Here is a 14,449-nt window from a genome sequence, read left to right as displayed (position 1 = left end):
TTTTATTTTAAAAATCTCAATAGATGGGTTTAATAGAAGATGACATACAACAATAAAAAGAATAGTAAACTAAAGACAGGTTAAGTAAAACATACTCATAAAGGTCAGAGAGAAAAAAATAATGTAAAATACACACACACACACACACACACACACAGACTCACGGGCATTTGGGACACAATGAAAATGTTAACAGACGTATAACAGAGGTCCCAGAGGAGAGGAGAGACTGAATAGGATACAAACAATGTATAAACCAATAATGGCTGAGAATTTTACAAAACTGATGAAAGACACCAACCCACAGATTTCAGAAGCTCTACAAACCTCAAACAGCAAAAAGACACAAAGAAAATGACTCCTCAGCATATCATTCTACAATGCTAATAACCAAAGGACAAAAAGAAAAACTTAAAAGCATCTAAAGAAAAAAATTCCATTATTTTTAAAGGAAAAAATTTAAGATTGATGGCTTTTATCTCAACAAAAATGAGAGAAGCCAGAAAAAATGACAGAATGATATCTTTAAAGTACGGGAAGGAAATTAATTCCAACCTAGAATTCTACACCCAGCAAATGTATCCTCCAAAAGTAAACAAAAAATAAAAACATTTTCAGACAATAAAATGAAGAAAATTATTGTATATCCATATAGCCCTTAAAAGCTAATATACGTTTATATATTATTGACATGAAAATAAGTTCCTGAATACAGCTGAATAAAAACAACAAAATAATATCATTTATATAAAACTGTGCATATAATCTATACACATAGAATACTCTGAAAAAAATCTTATCACAAACGATTAGCAGTGATTTCCTGTTTTAAATATAGAAGATTTTTATTTTAACTATACCACTGTACTGTTGGAATTTTTGGCATCTTTTTTTCTTACTGTTCCCCAAAGTATTTTTAAATATGTAATGACACAAGTATATGCCAAGTAGAAAACACAAATTAAAATAATTGTGTATGTGTATGTAGACACTATGAAAATGTATATCCAAAAAATAAATAATAGAAGTCAATACACAAAAATATTAACAATGGCTCTGTGAGGATTGTGAAATTATGAGCAATTACTGTGTTTTCCATATTTTAGTATGCTTTCCACATTATATAGAGTAAATATTACTTCCAATTTAAAATGTTATTTTATAAAAATCCAAGATCACCTTAAAAGCCATCATCATAACTGCATTGATAACACTGTTACATAAAATTCTTTAATTTTCAGCATCAAACTGCCCCGTAAGTTTTTGAAAGCCAGTTCTATTCAGCACAAAATCCTCCAATCTATGGTTGTAACTCCAAAATTCAAGGCAACTACTACAATAACACTTCGATCGTTACCAACTTAATTTGTTTTTAAAAGCAAAACTATTTCTTCAAAGTCTATGACAAAGTAACTCATATGGGAGTTAGCCATAGAGCTTATGTGGTGCTTATCCATATAGCTTGATTTCAAAACAGAATGTCATGATCATATATGAAGCTCCTATACATTCGGCATTTTACAGACACATTGTCTCTAACTTTCAAAGCAACAATGCAATGTAAGTATAATTATCTACATTTTTAAAAGCATACACATTCCTTTCCAATTGCTACCTACTTGAAAGTAAAACATGTGAGAAATAAGACCCCAAAAAAGTGACATTTATTGATATAAATGGTGAATAATGATAAGATGCTAGGCATTATACTGGATATTTCATACGTTACCTGATTTTTTTCTTCACGAGAAAACTGAAATTTAGGTGAGGAAATTAAGGCTCAGCTAATAAGTAGCAGAGCTGAAATGAAGATTATAAAATGATTCCACAGCCTGTACACTTTACCAAAACATCAAGTTATTACTAATTCAAGAAGCTTCCTAGGACATTTTCCTATTATCGAGGGATAATAACTCTGGTTAACATGCCAACAACAGAAATACAGTTGGTACAGCTGGCAAATCACAGGACGAATTAGCCTATATTTTATATGAATTGTCTATGCAACTACAAAACTAACTCAATAGTTAGTCTAGTTTGTTTTTTTCTCCACATTTCAAGATTCACAAAAAGAATAAGCTACAAGAGGGTCTATGGTTTCGCAGTCTATTACCACTACTGCAAATTAACCACATGCGTCTTATTGCTAAAGACTGAATGGTACATTCTAGTGGCATCAATGAACACCATGAAGAGAAATAATAATAATATCATCATCATCATCATCATCATCATCAAGAATACATTACTCCATTACTGCAATTAATATTACACTATGAAAATTTATAACAGAAATTTTCAAATAAATGCCGACACACATATACATATGCATATGGTACATACATACACACACACACATCCACTTTTCCCGCTTACCTAAAGACCTGCAAACTGAAATAGTTGCCTCCTCCAAGAGCTTCAACTCAGTACTGTAGAGATAGAAGAAAGATAATTAATAATTACCACACTAAATATGTACGTACTCACCATTTAAAGGAATATTAAAAATAAAGAAGGCTAAAATAATTCAGAAGGAAAATATGATATACAGTGGTGAACAATAAAATCAGGAAAATAAAATGAAGCTTCTATTTTCAATGTAATTAAAAAATTCACTATAATTCTCAGTATGAGATTCCTAAAACAAAAGAGCTCAGGGCACCATGCCTTTCAGGCATTGATTGGGGCAGGGAGGAAGGTTGGGTTGGGGGAACTTAGAAATATTCAATAAAGGCGCTCCAAAGTACAGATAAAAGGCAGGGGCCCCTCCCGCCTGTTTGTAAGGGCAGTACTGATACCGGGGTTACAGTTATTTAGAAACGTGCCAGTATTTTTAGGAGACAGGGATTTTTAAAGGCCATAGAAGAGTTGCCTGCCTTCCCTTCCTTTCCTCTCCTCCCCTCCCTCTGTCCCTACCACCCATCCATCCTAATGGGAGTGAAAGGAAGGAAAGGAAGGAAGAAATATAGATAAGCAAACTGAGACTTCCAAGGAGTTTATGTAATAGTCCAGGAATCATAGGTATAGGAAGAACAAGAACCAGCTCCAGAGTCTGGTGACTAGGTTAAAAATTACGTGTTCTTTTCTGCCAATACATATGGCACAGCAAATCCTCCACATGGCAACTCTTCCATGGTTACTTCAAAAATCCCTACCTTCTAGAGTTCACAGCTGTTATTGATGAAGCACACTTTTAAAAACAGAAGATCCATAAGCAGTAAGGCTTCTGACAAGACAATCGTAGAGAAACTGTGGAAGCACACTGATTGCTTCAGCTATCTCTAGAACTGCGCTGCCCAGCACGTAACCACTGGCCACGTGTAGTGTGAACCGTGGCCAGTCCAAACTGAGGTGTGCTGGAATATAAAATACACACCAGGTTTCAAAGACTTAAAAGGAATGGAAAATACTGCATTATTAATCCTTATGTTCATGAAGTTATAATATTTGGGATATGCTGGGTTAAATGAAATATATTATTAAAATTAATTTCTCCCGTTTCATTTTACATTTGTAATGTGGCCACTATAAAACTTTCAATTATATGTATGTCTCACCTTCTACCCGTATTTCTATTAGAGCTGCTCTAGAACCTGTCTCCCAGCAACTGAAGACAGTATCATGTATAAGAAGCTAAGACCCACTAATTACTTCAGTGGATATACCATTACCTTAAGAATCTCAAATTATATTTGTATTAAAAAAGATCAATATCTTTTCAAAGTTAAATTTTTAAGCTTCGTCTAAGATTAAAATATTTTTAGCCAAAATAACCTAGAAATAAGACATTAGCACCGTACAAGATGTTGTATTTTTAGAGTGTCTGCCCGCGTTGCAACAGCTCTCTCCGTCCTCCAATCCCTTTCTTCTATCTTCCTATCTCCACCTCAGGGGTGAGCAGAGGCAAACAGGCTTGCTCAGCATAGCCCCTCTCTCTCCATGGCCATGGCTGACTGGATTGGGGCGAGACATCTAATGTAAGCCACACCAGAGTCTTGGGGAATTTGAAATTGAGGTGGCAAGACACGTTTTCCGATGGCTGGAACTTGGCTACAAAGCTGAGGGTCATGGGAAGCCATCCTCCACCCACTGAGCAGCAGAGAAAGCTGCTTAGTAAGAAAGATGAATAAAAGGGCTTTGCAGAGAAAAGCAGCGATGAGCAGAAGGCACTCTCAGGATTCCTGTTGGCCTTTCAAACCTTGGGACCAGTTCTTCCTGAAGCCTAGCTGTGTTCTGAGCCTGGATTCTATGAGACACCCCTGTCTCTTCATCACATAAGCCCCCCTTTCTGGCATATGTTAAATCAAATTGATTTTTGTTAATAACCAAAAGAGTTCTAATTAATAAATCACTCTGGTCAGATTTAATAATACACATTAGTAGTTGGCAAGAAGTGAGAACTGTGAATTACTCAGTTTATTGGTTACTCAGGCAAAAAAAAGTAAAGAGGTATAAAATGCAAAAGACTGTAAAGAGCTTTATGAGGTTAATAACTAGACCACATGCATAAAATCTGTTTCACTGGTGCTTCTACTTTCTTCAGTCAATAACACTCTCTTAAAACTGGCTGGAACCAAGAGCTTCAATTATAGACATGTGGCTATAACCTTCAAAAGCTTCTGAATTTGTTCATTCAACAAATATCTCCTGGGTGCCCAGGTCATGCTGGGCTCTTTGAAAGATGCTGTCTCTGTCTCCAAGCCACAGGGAGGAACGAAGCAGCAAACGGACTATTCAGCGCAGGGGAGGTATGAAGATTAAGCCCAGACCTGTGCGTGAGCTCACAGGAGATACAACCAACCTAGGAAGTCAAGGAAGGCATCCTGGAGGAAGCAACTTTCTGTTCTGAAGGAGTAAGAGAAATCAGTCAGGCAGACAAAAGAGGAGGGCTTTCCAGACACAAGAAGTAGCATATGCAAAGGCATGGCAGTCACAGAAAGCCTGGCCCGTTCTGGGAAGTGGAGGTTAATCAACACTGGAGAAGAGCTAACTACCAGTCGAGAGAAATATACTAGATGGCTGATAAGCAGAGTTCAGTTTCTCAACTTGTTCTCAACAGAAAAATATTGAGTGTCCCCAAAACAAAAACCAAAGGAGGGTTCTGATTTGGTAATACAATATTAGTCTAAAAAAAGGATTAATCCTAACATGTATCAGTGAAATTGGATTGGACATCACTTCTTTCAAGAAACCTTCTTTGATCACCTAACTTTAGGTGAGAAGCCTATTCTGCCTCAAAAGCACCCAATCATAAAACTGAGCACATGGTAGCAAGACTGCCCAATTTGTCTGTGCCCCGCTCCCAGATTGTGGGTTCCTTGTTCATCACAGCATTCCCAGACTGGTACAATGCAGGCACTTAATAAAAAGGCACTGAATGAATGAATGCCTTTGTCAGACACTTCATTACCAGAGGAAAAATTAATTATTTCCCCATCACTCAAGAAATCCTTCACTCTCTCCAGCGGGTAAGGTGAGATCTGCCCTCAAGTTTAAATTTTTATTAAAATATTTTAAAGACATTTATTTGTTTCCAAATGAAAAATAATATATCTTTTTGAAGCAGTCTGATTTCTTTGTCATTTAATGACAAAGAAAACCTTGGGAATTATCCCACCTCTCTTGGAAAGCTCCCTCTTGTGGTGAGCCAGCCAGCACCCGCCATTCTGTGATTCAGCCCACCACTCCATGTCCTGTACACACGGCCATGATCTGAGACAGCAAGCACCAAGGCCACTGCCTCCTCAACAATCACCACTTCGAGTCAGAATCATCTGGAGTGTCCAAATGATAAACCCTGTGAGAACAGGGTAAACATCTCATCCACTCATGTATCCCCCACCATGCCCGGTCCAGTTTTTCAGCCAGAAGAAAAACGCTTGTTAATTCCCTATCAAATAAAGGATTCACAGATCTCTGTTTGTTTCAATGTCCCTGCAATTTCTGCACTCTGAAGCGTTACTTATTTCTACAAAGAAAATCAGCCAGGCACACCCTTGCCAAAAGCAACACACTTATAATAGAATTCCTTTCCTCCCATCCCTCCATCCTTCAATTTTCTAAACTTCTTGGAACATTTTAAGAATAATCTTCTTTCCCATTTGCTTGATTTAGAGCTAAAATGAGGTGGCAAGCAACTGGGATGGTTGGTAACTGTTGCTGCGTGTTATAGGCATCTCTGCACAGCACTGCTTTATTTAAACAAATGAGCTCAGATGTTCTGGCAGCAGGCAACTAACAAATCATCATTTGCAGTAAATAAAACTAAAATGGGGCTGCAGAATCTGCCAATGTTTCCAAGATAATTACAATTAGAAACCCAATGGTGTTTCTGAAGACAGATTTGGGGCACTGGGAGCATGGAAAAAGGGGGCAAAAAGGCAGCAGTCAGATAGACCAATACAGATTAAATAAATTAGTACCACACAGAGTACTTCAAACTTACTGTATGCATACATAAACTCCACTAGTCCAGGACAATTTGAAAAATGTCAATAACAATAAGGATAAATACTTAAAACTAGTAATCTCTTAATCAAACTTTTGCTAAATGAGCTAAATCTACACCAACAACCATACTGGGCCAATGGCTCTGTCTGAAGCAAATGCGCGTATGGTGCCAGCCTATCAGGCTCTTCCTGCTCAGGGCTTGGCCACTGCATTATTCCAGCAGCAACATAAACAGATGGAGTCACAGAACAGGAGCTTCAGTTTTGCTGGTGACAGCCCAATGAACAATGAGACCGATGGGACTTGGAGCGCTCTGCCCAATGCCCAAGAAAAACACACACATATATCACAGGAAAATGTGAAACCAGTCTGGGGATTTTCCACAGTTTGAAGAACCTTCACTAGGCTTCTTCCGTAAAGATAATTCAGCGAGGAAGTGATTATTACAATTTTCACAACTAGAGGGAAGTTTTTAAACATTATCACTGTCATCTCTTAGTCTGTTCCCTTCCTTACGCTGATTTCATGAAGAGAGTCTCCCTCAGAAGAGATCTGTCTGTCATCAACCTCAACCTCACTCTCTCCACATGCTTCTATGAAAGCTTAAGTGACAAAATTCCCCAATAAATACCAATAATACAGCTGAATTATTTCTCAGTTATATCTCAAACAATCAACGTAATCCATGGCACCTCTGCTGACTGCACCAACATACATCGTGACAAAGTTAAGCAACTGGGCAACAGGTAAAATAGAGCAAAAGCTTGACAGACCGGAGTTTGAATTTTATCGTACATGCAATGGGAAGCCAATAAGCACAGAATCAAAAACACACACTAACATACTCTTGCAGCAGCAGCAAGGTGCCGCAGGGATACAATGGTTAAATGTCTGACCCTGGCTACAACCATCTTGAGATTGTTAGGGCAAAAAAAAGATGTTAATAATAAGAAGAATGCCTCTATGGTGCATATGATAACGCCTAGCCAAGTATCACAACCACTATAATTAACCACTGCTGCCAAGTGTTGGGCCAGCAAACTTGGATAAACCACTAACTAAAGCAGAACACAGACAAGTACATAATCTTAAAAATTCTAGTTTATTTCCACTAAAGTTAGATACCAAATTGGAACACCTGGAAGGAATGCAAATAAAAAGACTATCTCTGTGGGGGCGCCGGATGGCTCAGTTGGTTAGAGCATGAGCTCTGAAGAACTGGGTTGCCGGTTGGATTCCCACATGGGCCAGTGAGCTGTGCCCTCCACAACTAGATTGAAGGACAACGACTTTGAGCTGATGGGCCCTGGAGAAACACACTGTTCCTCAATATTCCCCAATAAAACCTTTAAAAAAAAAATTAAAAAAAAAATATCTCTGCATCCACCAGAGTCACACAGGCTGGTCAGACCACTTTCAATACTTACGCACCAGCGTACCACCTCTCTCTCAACCTGACCACTACCATCAATTAACAAACTCACGCACACTGGCCGCGTGGATTTCCAATCATGTAGCCCGGCCTACACTGAAAACAACACACACCCCTGGTATAAAGGAAAGAGTACAGATTTTGAAGCCACATATTTAAATTCCAGCTTTCTCATTTCCTATCGACATGACCTAGACAAATTACTTGAGAGTCCGTTTCCTCATCTGTAAAATGGAGATAAGGATGCCACCATCTCCTAGGATAGCTGTAAGGACTACACAGCAATGTATGGAAAGTGCCCAGCATATAGCTCAATAAATATGAGTTCTCTCCCCCAACAACAATAAAGCAAAACCACAAGTATTAAACTGTCAAAATTGTTTATATTTATTCCTTGATATATCTTACAAGTAATTTACCAATCTTCCCTCTCATGGAACAGAGGGCAAATATAAAACAAAAGTTAGTAATTTTTGGCGTACTTTTGCACGTTGAAATAGTCTCAAACAGCTGTATCAAACAACTATAGGTAATCTGCTTTGATTTTATTTACATGAATGTTTTACTACAGTAAAGTATAACCCTAGTGGATTACAAACGATATCAAAATTCCTTATTCACCTAACAAAAATTCTCAGTAACTTTTAATAAGTGGCAGAACAGAAACTTAAATCGAGGTAATTTTTCTTTTTTAAAAGGAAATGGTTTGTATATTATATTATTGTAAAAATGAAACATGCTAAAAGCACCATGAGGTAACACTACACACCTATCATAACTGCTAAAATAAAAAAAGAGTGACAACATCAAATGCTGGCAAGGGTGCAGAGAAATTGGATCCCACATACATTACTGGTGGGAATGTAAAATGATATAGCCACTCTGGAAAAGAGTTCGGCAGTTTCATATACGACTACACATGCACTTACCATACAACCCAGCAACTGCACTCTTGAGCATTTATCTCAAAGAAATGAAAACTTAGGTTCCTACAAAAACCTGTACACCAATGTTCATAGCAGCTTTATTCATTATCGCCTAAAACTAGAAACAATCCAAATGTCTTTCAATGGGTCACTGTTTAGACAAACTAAGGCACATGTAACACAGAACACTACTCAGCAATAAAAAGGAATGAACTGGGCCAGCCCGGTGGCGCAGGCGGTTAGAGCTCCATGCTCCTAACTCCGAAGGCTGCCGGTTCGATTCCCACATGGGCCAGTGGGCTCAAAAAAAAAAAAAAAAAAGGAATGAACTGATACACATGACAACTTGAATGGATCTCAGGGACACTATGCTGAGAGAAAAGAGCCAATCTCAGAATGTTCCGTGCTGTATTATTCCACTTACGTAACAACTTTCTTGAAATAACAAAATTATAGAGATGGAGAACTGATTACAGCTGCCAGGGGTTAGAGATGGGGAAGGGGGAAGGGCGGGTGTCTCTATAAAGAGAAAGCACCAGGGAGCCCTGCTGGATGAAAGAGTTGAGTATCTTGACTGGTGGTTACGTGTGTCTACACACGTGACAAAATGGTACAGTGCACACATACACACACAAATGAGTGTGTGCATAGCTAATTGCTGAAAACCAATAACCTTTGTGGATTGCACCAATGTCAACTTCCTGGTTTTGATACCAAACTGTAGTTATGCAAGATGTGACCACTGGGGACACTGAGTGAAGATGCAAGTGACCTCCCTGAACATGTTTCTGCAACCTCCTGCGACTATAATTATTTCAAAATAACAAGCTTAAACATTGAAATCATAAAAATGAAGCTATGCAAGAGTTATACAAATATACACAGTTTTAAATTACACACGTATACACAATTTTGCTTGAACAAGATTATGTTCTATGAATGGTTTTGCAACAGGCTTTAACCACTTAGTATGCTATGGACCTTTATCCGTGTCTATGAACATAGGATTGTTTTTAATGACTGTACATTGTTCTAGCGTTCAGAGGCACCATTGTTGTCTATTTATCCAGTCTCCTTACTGGTGGACATTTAGGCTGTTAGCAATTTTTGGCTATCATAAACACTGCAACGGACGTCTTCACACATTATCTTTCTACATGTATTTCCGAACTTGTCCAATAATCTCCCTAACATAACCTCTAGAAAGAGAACTGCTAGGTAAACGAACACGTCTGTTCTGATGACTATTGCAAATTACATTCGAGAAAGATTTCATCAACTACCATTTCTACCAAAAATAGATAACTGTGGCCTATGATACCACACATATTCCTAACTTTGCAAAATTATAAGCACACGTCTTTTTCCACCAAATCCAATGATCTTTATACTCAGATAAGCATGTGTTGACATTAAGCATACATAAGAACCTTTAGGACAAATACAAATTTTCTTTTTCCTCTAAAATGGCCTATACAAATTCATAAAAGATATGACATCCAACTGGCAAATTATTATACCACTGCAAATTTAAAACAAATTCTATTCAACACCACCTAAATTCTTTCACTGTATCAAGCAGTCAGATTTTTACATTATATAACATAGAGGAGGCGGGCATATCAAGAACTATTGTACAGAGAGTTTACAACTTCTTTGAATTTCAAGTCTGTTACAATCCTCTGCTGTGACAAACAACTCTGGCCTTAACTTCAACAATGTTATAGTGAACGAGACACAGCAAGGTTCAGCTGTGATAGAAAAAGAAAAAAATATAGCAAATATGAAGTGAAAAATTGTGGGTATTTTTTCATTATAAAAACAGATGATTGACTGTATCAGCTACTTATGCAGCAAATGCCTCCAAATGTCATCAGCCACAATTCATGAGGTGACAGAAGAGAAGAGAAACAACCCTGGCCTTGATGGTGTATCTGCTCTCCACCACAGCCTCATGGAGACCTTGCCATTAGTTTGTGAAGGAAAAAATAAAGACTGGAGCTGCGTGTCACACTGTGTGTGTATCCCTTCATCCACCAACACAGGAACACTGTTAGGTGGCAAGCGGTTTTCCAAAACTGACAAATAAACAAGAAAGAATACTTGTTGGTAGGCAAAGAAAGTGAATTTCATATGAAGCTTGTAGTTGAAGAATGCAAGTTTCCAAAACCAAAGTAAATATATAAAATGGGTCATCTCAGAAACTAAATACCTATCTGATAACTGTCACACATAAAAATATGTAAGAGTGATGGACAATATTTTGTATATTGCTGGTATAACAGGTCACATAGGCTACAAGTAAAACATTCCCCACTTGAGGGAGTGGAAGCAGCACCCTTAGGCTCATAACTTAATTGATGCCTTTATTGGCTCCTATGTGACGGAGCCCATACTATACAGCACAAGGAGGAGTATGGCCGATAGCAGTTTCTACCGGCCAACATTTTTTTTCTTTTTCGACTCTCTCTTTTCTTTTCTACCAACCTATCTGTGTCATTCTGCATCTGTCCACACTTCGGATTGTTAACAAGGTGCCAAGGGACACTGCCAGGTCATGTTGTGGCCCTCAGGGATTAAAAAACGAAAGAAGATATCAAATAATACATAATCTTAGAAAAGAAGCTTACCAATTGGTTGTAGAACAACACTGCAACCTAAGAAGTCTTATCATGTTCTCAAATACAGAAGTATTTGGGTTCCACATAAGATCAAATTTTTAAAAATTGTTTACACTACAGAGAAAAATAGTTTATTTTTAAAAACTAAAAATTGCAACTAAGTATACTTTTAGCAGAATGTCATTAATTTGAACTCTACTAAATTAGAATTTGGGGTTGTGTGGCTAAAATTAAGTTGAAACTGACTTTCATGTTACATTTTAAGCAAGTATTTCAAAAAGGGAGGAGATCTGGGAAAGTACTGTTTAGCCTTCTACAAAAGAAATGTGTTTAAAAACTTTAGCATGTTAACTGCTGATCTGCAAATAAACTTGCTGATTAGATATAACTTGCAATTTGTATAGACCTAGGTATATACTACTCAAAAGTTCTCTCACCTTGATTATTTCATTTGATTTCTTTTAAAATCCCTGAAAGATTGAGGAAACAAGAGTATCCTTACTGTATAGGTGATAGAAAGAGAAGCTAAGAATATCTAACTTTCAGTTGATATTCTTTCAATATGAATAATTTTAATTTAGCTACTTTTTATTAAAGCAAACACACGTAATATCACACTACCACTATTAGGTTGGTGCAGAAGTAATCGCCAGTTTTGCAATTATTTTTAACCTTTTAAACCTCAATTACTTTTGCACCAACCTAATACTTGGAACATCTATAAACACCTAAAAGAAGTTGTGTCATATATGTATTATCCATTATAAAGCTTACATCTATGTTATGATTAAAATCATGTAAAATTGCTTCTGGTTGGCCGAGACTCAACTAACTGGTAGGTGCTCTGATCAGACATCCGAGGACTTTAAGTTGGGAAATACGAGTGAGCAACCAAGGTCAACATTCAAACCTAGAAAAAGATGGGATGATCAAAGTCTTCCAAGCCGGTTGGGTCTGTGGTAGCCCAGTGATGAGCAAAGTCAACAAGAGAAGCCACCAACTAAGAGTCAGGGTATTACTCCTGATCAAGAGAGAAGCTGAAGAAGGAGCACCTGGTCCAAGGGCCTGCCCTGGAAGCTACTCAACAGGAATGGGCTTATCCGAAGACCAGGTGTGAGTGTGAAAATGGTCCTGACGTCAAGGGGAAGAGACTATCAAATCTAGAGCCCATTAAAATGCTGGAAGCAGGGGAAGAGCAACCACAGGTTTAAACGAAGACGAGATGAAACCACACAGGCTGTTCTTGTGTTGGAAATATGACCGTTAAAATGCTCTCAATAAAGATTTGCAATTTTGTCCCCCGCCCCCACCAAAAAGAACCATGTAAAATTCATGTGAATGATAACTGGAAGAAAACAGAAACATATTAAGTCTAATAACAAAGATGGTAGGACAATAGATGACTTTTTTGTAACTGGTATGAAATCATAAACTATAGTTTGATCAGGAAGCTAAATTTTTAAATTATATATTCCCTAATTCACAGCTTTCAGTAATTTAGACTGGTTTTATTCTACTTGTAAGCAAACCAATCTAACATGTGAATCTCAATAATGAAAGATGATAAACTCATAGTTCTAATCTATTAATGAAAAGCAGATGGGCAGAAAGCTGTTGGGAAAATTATACATAGATTTTTTTTACCATACATTTGCTGAACAATCAAAGTAACTATAATTATGAAGTTCATAAAATAAACACTGAAAATGCTAAGTCCCTTTCCCTGAAAATTCTGCCATAAAATGATTTAAAAATTGACATTTTATATTAATAATGTCATTTTCAGCCCACAATATACATACTCTGACAAATTACATAATGTTTGTCAGTTTAAAACACAACCTCGGTAAATCAACAAGTAACCATTCAGAAAAGTGTGGAAGCATTTCTGAAGACTTTTTTCTCCTTACCTTAGCAAAGAGAGAATTACAGAAATCATTCAAAAAAACGAACTAGAATCAGCCCATTCAGTGGTTAAACTGTGAGAATGTTAATGTTTTAAAAGGGCCTATTCATAGGAAAAAGTCAAAGGATAAAAACTGCATATAAATTTATTATAGCAATTTTTAATGCACCAAGCCGAACCATAAAGGTATTTATAGTCATGCGATTCACAGACAATCCCATATGCTGTCATTCAACTGCCAAAATGAAAGGAACTGTAACTATTAAAGTGTCAAAATTTCAGCAACTACCATGCAAGATATACTGTATTTATTTTCTCAAGAAAGTAACAGAAAAAATGACTTACAAATTCAGATTCCAGTCAACAAGGTGAGAAAAGAAAAGAAGGATGCACTTGGAGTAAAACTTACCCCTTTGTTTTAATGTTTTAAACAAAGCTAGTTACATTTCCCCCCACGTAAACTTCTGGTTTAGGGGAGAGATCAACCCTGGGCAAACTCAAGTGTCTTCTAAAATGATTTTGCATAGAAAGGCATAAATGAAAGAACAGGAAATAAAAGCTTTGACTCAAGGTGTAAAAACTGAACTTCTTTTGGTCCGTCAATTTGAGAAAATAAGAAGCCAAAAAAAAGTCTCAATCACTTATTCCCTTAGTAAAATGGCCTAATACACTATTTTGGTCACTGTTCAAGTAAACCCATGATGAAAGGCTTTAGAAGATGGTTTCGTAGTTATCCCAGGCCCACCTCAATAACAGAGCAGATGGTTTCAACTTGAAAAGTTTTAATAAAAGTGCACATACAGTGTGCCAAAGAGAATAAAAATACAGAAGTAGAGTCAGGCATCAAAAATTCAAAGAAAAAAAATAATTTTACAATCACTTAATTGTTTCTGTCAGTGCAAAACTTGTGACCTAATTCAATAAAAGTCTCTTTTCCTGTTTCTCAGCTGAGGAAACAGATCAAGAAACTCTGAGAAAGGATCATTCAGGCAGCTCCCCTTAAACAGAGAGCAGACATAAACCACTCAAAGCAAGGGTAAAATACATCAGCTTGCATGTATTCATTGTAAAGAATTATTAATTTACATTATAAATAATGGCACTCAAACATAAA

The 14,449-nt window shown here is 37.0% G+C and overlaps 1 protein-coding gene across 3 annotated transcripts in view; it reads right to left on the bottom strand.

The window, feature by feature from the left end:
• The window catches only part of DYM (dymeclin), a 275,896-nt gene that overhangs the window by 235,737 nt on the left and 25,710 nt on the right, over positions 1-14,449 (bottom strand). For all 3 annotated transcript variants that reach the window (XM_081078951.1, XM_081078952.1, XM_081078950.1), the window contains exon 3: positions 2,377-2,429. In XM_081078951.1, coding sequence (XP_080935077.1) covers positions 2,377-2,429 — 53 coding nt within the window. The remainder of the gene's footprint in view (positions 1-2,376; positions 2,430-14,449) is intronic.

The sequence above is a fragment of the Rhinolophus hipposideros genome, assembly GCF_964194185.1.
Source record: "Rhinolophus hipposideros genome assembly, chromosome: 17".
NCBI classification, from domain to species: domain Eukaryota; kingdom Metazoa; phylum Chordata; class Mammalia; order Chiroptera; family Rhinolophidae; genus Rhinolophus; species Rhinolophus hipposideros.
This window is presented reverse-complemented; position numbering and strand designations above follow the sequence as displayed.